This window comes from Cibotium barometz, chromosome 8 (assembly GCF_041138505.1).
Source record: "Cibotium barometz isolate CiBa-2024 chromosome 8, ASM4113850v1, whole genome shotgun sequence".
Classification (NCBI taxonomy): domain Eukaryota; kingdom Viridiplantae; phylum Streptophyta; class Polypodiopsida; order Cyatheales; family Cibotiaceae; genus Cibotium; species Cibotium barometz.
The window spans coordinates 59,587,821-59,593,820 of NC_141053.1; the positions used below are offsets into that span (position 1 = coordinate 59,587,821).

At 47.0% G+C, this 6,000-nt stretch overlaps 1 protein-coding gene across 4 annotated transcripts in view; it reads right to left on the minus strand.

Moving 5' to 3' along the window:
- LOC147636496 (putative serine/threonine-protein kinase PBL7) overlaps window positions 1–5,492 on the minus strand; it is a 48,187-nt gene extending 42,695 nt beyond the window's left edge. The window contains exons 1-5 of one of the 4 annotated variants that reach the window (XM_086801956.1): window positions 5,034–5,492; window positions 4,710–4,863; window positions 4,099–4,334; window positions 3,825–4,014; window positions 3,224–3,615 (exon numbers count right to left, since the gene is read on the minus strand). In XM_086801956.1, coding sequence (XP_086658082.1) covers window positions 3,224–3,615; window positions 3,825–4,014; window positions 4,099–4,334; window positions 4,710–4,830 — 939 coding nt within the window. In that variant the 5' untranslated portion in view covers window positions 4,831–4,863; window positions 5,034–5,492. Of the gene's footprint in view, window positions 1–3,223; window positions 3,616–3,824; window positions 4,015–4,098; window positions 4,335–4,709; window positions 4,956–5,033 lie in introns of all 4 variants that reach the window. The other 3 variants (XM_086801955.1, XM_086801953.1, XM_086801954.1) reach the window with 3 other exon arrangements.
- Window positions 5,493–6,000: the final 508 nt, after the last annotated feature.

Genomic DNA, 6,000 nt, shown 5'->3' on the forward strand with positions numbered 1-6,000 from the left:
GTTTTGGAGACTGGCAGGCTTTCTGCAGTCTACCAGAGGAGACCCAGGTGGAGAGGCTGAGTCACTTCAGAGGGGGGTTGATTATGAGGGATGATATTCAGGAGGCACTTACAGAGGAGTGGTTCACACCTCTCGAGCCAGTGGCCCCAAAGGTGGATGGGAGCCTTTACGCAGTTGGAGATCCTGATTGCTGTCAGAGCTAGCACTGAGGATGGCAGATGCCTCTATTATGAGATTCAGGATGAGGGCAGACTCCAGAGAGTGGAGGTGGAGTCGCCTTTGGTTGCAGAGTGCACCTTTCAGAGGATTCGGGTAGTGGCTGCCGCTTCTCGGAAATGGCACATTGACCCCGACCCTGCTGACGTGCTCCCGGATTGGCGCATATGGGCATATGCAGCGCGCCCCTTGGCCCGGCTACAGTGGGACCCAGGAGAGTACGAGTGGCATGATCCTTATGCATCCCTTGAGGCCACAGAGATCACATTTTTCCAGTATACTGTTCGGCTGGGACGGCATATTTTGACGGCGAGGAGGACGGTTTCTCCAGCGGCAGCGGGGCATTGGCGATTGCAGGGACTATCACAGGAGTTCCTGGAGGATTTCTGGGCTCGGCTCTGGGCTAGTCGACAGGCCCGCAGGATCTCGGCTTTTCAGTGGCTGGTCGCCCACAGGGGCTCAGCAGTTGGCACTTGGCTTGTTTACAGCGGTCTTCCGGCGGCCTGCGTCAGATGCGGCCACCCGATGGAGACACAGAGACATTGCCTTTGGGACTGCCCACAGGCACAGCAGATTTGGCTGCGGATGCTGCGTATTCTAGCCCCCCTCTCTCCAGAGGGTATGTTTACGTGGGGTGCCGCGGCTTGGTCGACTTCGTCAGGGCCTGCTATGGGCTATGAGATGGAGCAGGGCAGTCAGGCCATCGGATTTATTAGGGGCCAGCCTCGCCTGGTTCCGGCACCGGATTTCTCGTCCGCCAGCTGGACACAGGAGAGGGATTTACGATGGGAGCTCCTCAGCAGCCTCACCATCTGGTTCACCTGGAGGGCCCGGTGCTTTACGGCCTTTGAGGGGAGATTAGAGCCACCAGCAGAGACTGTTCGGGGGATTTGGCAGGAGTTGATCCACACCCTGCGAGGACAGTACGACCGCATCCGGGGAGACTCGGATGAGGCGATCTTACGGCGCCAGGCCTTTCATACCACTTGGCGCTGCGGCCCGTTCTACACCCTACACACGGGATCCCCCCGTTGGCACTACAGGCCACCTGTTTGGCTTTTTCCCCCCCCCATTGTATGATTTAGCCGCTCAGTCCTTTAGACTGATGCTTGTATTTTGCAGCACCTAGGGAGAGTCTCCCGGGCTGCCATGATGTATTCACTGCTCTTCTCTCTGTTAGGAGCAGGAGAGATCTCTTTTGTAGCCCTACGGGCGTTTTTTACATAACTAATGAAAGGATCTTTTCTCGGGAAAAAAAAAAAAAGGGGGTGAAGGATTTCAGGTCAAGGGCAGGGAATTCCCAGCCAAGAAAAATCCAAGATTTCTGTATTTTCTTTCAAATTTACATCATTCTAATAAAGCAAATACACCATCCGTGGTGGGGGCCCTACAGAGGATATCTGGGACCCAATACTGTGTCCTCTCCGTCTCTCTCTCCCTCTCTCTATTTTTTGCACATCTCCTTTCAGTTTGTGCGTTAATTTCCATCGCGAAAAGAGTGCTGATTACTGAGTATTGAAGTTACCGATTCTTCTTCGAAGCTTCTGAAATGAAGAGGGGAGGATTTGTGGCCCACTTCCTCCCATTGCAACCCACCACATGGACCCGTTGAGAAGGAGAGGGGAGGGAAGGTCATCATTGATCTTCCACTAGGATGCTATCATAAGACCACTCAATCCGACCTCATGAATGTTGATGAGGGGGCCATGTGAAAAGCCAAAAACCACCAGGAGACTCCGGTGCGGGTGAAAGAGGCCATCCACCAAATGACAAAGGAATCCGAGAGAGAGAGAGAGAGAGAGAGAGAGAGAGAAGCCAACCCGGTGGAATGACAAGAGTCAATGTCGTGGATCATAATGGAGGCTCCTCTCACGGTGCCCAAACAATCCTATTGTATGGTCCAAGAGTTAACCATCTACCATGGACTCGGCATATAGGAGTGAACCTTAGTCCCTAGCTCGGGGGTGGTTTGGACTAGATACTAAGATGTCCCCACTAACGCCATCAGTGCCCAATAGTGGATGTAGAACTTGGCATAAATATATGCTCCCACACCCCCCCCACGCACCCACATGCACATAAGAGCATACATTCATACAAAGGTCTGTGTACTCAGTTTCTATCAAAGCTCCGAAGATGCAGGGCAAACTCAACCATAGTGAAGCCTAGCACTAAGGATCATAACAAATAGAAAGAATTATTACAACAAAAAAGTAGTTGATAGGGCATATGCACCACTTTAGATAGAAAGAATTAACAAAATATCAACTCGATGCAACTTGGACGAAAACTTCACAATGTGAAATTTGCATGTCCACTAATACCGCATAAAGATATACCTAGATGAATCCAAGAACATGCCCAAATTCACCTCATAATAAAGTGTAATATGTAACCTCATGGTAGTCATCCACAAGACAATAAACCATCAACTCCATCATGTAAAGCATGGACTAGATACTACGACATCCCCACTAACGTCATCAATGCCCAATAGTGGATATAGAACTTGGTATTGATATATGCTCCCACACACACACACTTAAGGGCATACATTGAGGAGTGAGGAGGTTGTGAAGTAAGAGCAAGATAAGGGCTCTCTGAAGAGGATCTAGGCTCGCAAATAGGATGAATATATGAAAGAGATGCATTGCAAACAGGACGGTAAATCCTGATACATTAGGAAAACAGGCATAGGTAGAGGTGACCAAGAAATGAAATAGCCAAAGTACATTCCCAAGTATGTCCCCAAGAAGAAGGCCGATATGTGGTTTGAGGGCATTCAATGATCTGACTTCACACAGTCTGATGGTACTGAAGAACATGAACGAAAGCCCTGTCAACAGGGTTGCATACATGCACAATGTACATACACACATAAATACGTACATACATATGCAATCACATGACACCTCCATATAAGTGCCCTTAAGCTTCGTATACCACTGAAGAGAGGACGAACACTATGCTATACTTACAATCCTCATCACAAAGAAAGGAACCTTACCCATGCCACAAGATTGTGCTCGCCAGAGGGCCTTGATTGATCGATGGCCTTTCTTCCAGTTATCAATTCCAGCAACACAACTCCAAAACTGTACACATCTGACTTCAGTGTCAGCTGACCTGTCATAGCATATTCAGGTGCACAGTAACCATAAGTTCCCATCACACGCGTGGACACATGTGTCTTGTCTCCAACTGGTCCAAGTTTGGCCAAGCCAAAGTCAGATAGTTTTGGATGAAAATCATCACCAAGTAGAATATTTGAAGCCTTCAGATCTCGGTAAATCACTGGTGGGTTTGCAGTATCATGTAGATACTCTAAACCTTTAGCTGCACCAGCAGCTATTTTCATGCGTGTAGTCCAATCCAATGGTTCTTTGTCAGCAGGAAGATCTGCATAAAATGCAATCATTGAGCCACTTCAAATCTGCATAAAGAGTAATGAAATAGCCACAACAGAGGAATTTGCCCTTTGGCTAAACTGTTCATTGTAAGATCCACAACCAAAGACTGCAATTGGAAACCAAACCAAAGTTAAGACTAAATTTCGCAGACCTATTGACCTTTTTATCCAGAGTAAGGATCCAGAATCATCATCTCACCATGCAAGTGGTCCTCCAAGGATCCCAATGGCATGAACTCGTATACAAGAAGTCTTTGATCCCCATCTGCACAGTATCCTATGAGGTTCACAAGATTTTCATGATGCAAAAGGCTAAGCATCAACACCTCTACTAAAAATTCCCGATTTCCTTGCAATCCATTTCTATTGAGCTGCTTTATTGCAACAACCTGCAAGAAATACTAAAATGAAACCACATCCCCTCAACCTTGGCAGCAAGCACATGACGAATGCTTCATTAATAAGGCTCTGACCTGTCCATTATCCAGTTGGCCCTTGTAGACAGGCCCAAAGCCACCCTCACCAATCAGACAATCTGCCCTGAAATTACTTGCAGCTGTTGCAAGTTGCCGAAATGTGAAAATCTGTGCCCGGATATTCGGTAGAGACAGGTTTTGTACAGGAGGAGTGCTCTCTGCAGGCACATTTGTGGGCCCATCTTTGGGGATATCTTTTGGTCTATCAACTGGGACTACTGTTTTTATGTTGTCTGGAACACAGATGAATATACCATCAGCTTCAATACACAAGCTCAGTTCAAAATCCTGACTGCACAATCAATCATGTTCAAGTGGGTATGCTTCTACGCATGTACTACACATGTAATCCTGTTCAAGTATGTTATCATGTGCGCATGTATGCATATACACACTTTGCGAGATATGCACACATATTATCATATATAATAAAAGTGGAAGTGTGACCGTCGAATCAATCTTCAGCATCTTATGTTCGTATAAATTCTGCACACATACATGCTTGGTAAAAACAAATACAAAAAATGGAGACATGATGAAGGTGCATAAGTTTTGAAGGTCGTGTAATAAAAAAGACATCAAAAAGCAAAAAGCAAGTGCAATTTGACCTGGCTGGACCTTGCCCACATGGGGGATATGTTTGGGGCGACTGTTGTCATGGCCACCAGCTGAATCCTGCGCCTCTTTCTCTTCCTTGTTCCGAGAGCCATAGCAGCTAAACCAGCCCATGTCCGTCCGAACACTATGTGAAGGCACCGTGCCCTAACCCCAAATAAAAGCACGCACCGTTGCCTTAACCCTGAAATCGTTGCCCTAACTCTTAAAGATCCTTTCCACACCTACTTCCGCTGCATCTATGGAAGGTAGGTCAGATAATGCATCGCAATTTTAAACCAACGCAGAAAAAAAAATGGCAGGACGAGGGCAGCTACCTGTGCAGAAACCTGCCGTGCGATCCAACCAAGTATACTCGAAAAAAATGCACAAAAAGAGATGGCCTGTTAGGGGACGCTGCAGAAAGGGTCAACCTTAGAGGAGGAGGAGGAAGAGGAGGAGGAGGAGGAGGAGGAACGGTGGAGAAAAGCTCGGTTTAGATGATCAGCCACAGGAGAAACCCCAAGCAGCCGAGTGGAAAACTGACATCAACAATGATGGTGATGGAGGTGGGCATCTAGGGCAAGCAATACGCCAAAACCCTAGAAAAGGCACAGAGAGTGAGTGCAAAGCGTACGAAGAAGAAGAGAAAGGGCGCTAAGGGCTGACACGATAGGTGGGTATGGACTCTAATGAATGGGAGAGGAATAAGGACGGTGGTCGGCACACAATGACGGGGAGCAGGAAGTAGAAGAAGAGTAGAACCACCCAACAACCACCATAGATAAAAGTGTTTTTTCCTACCCCCATGAGAGTAGAGAATTGCGTGTGTGAGAGGACTCGTCAAAGTTTGTGAGTGGGCATCCTCCCTTGATGCGCTTAATGTCATTGAGGGGGCTTACAGATCTGATTGGCAAACTCGAGAAAGCTCTACAACTTGCGAGGGCACGGAGATGGATAGGGAGACTTCCCATCCCTCAGCTTGGGCGAGGAAGATTTATCAAAAAATTTGAAATCTTCTCTCTGAAAGCCCTCTTAAAACAAAGCATGAATGCTTTACCTTTGTGAATCTCACAATCTTCCAATATGTTCATGCATGTACGTGTGCACACTCACGCTTTCTTAAATAGCATACTTTTGCACATTACATATGTTTACAAGCATTGTTCTTACTCTTTGCATGTTTGTGTGTGTGCTTTCTTAAGGACATGGACATTAAGGTGTTCATTAGAGAGAAAGAGCTTTGTCCCTACATATGTCTATCTCATCAACTTCATGTTTCTACTTTCAAAGAGAGAAAGAAGT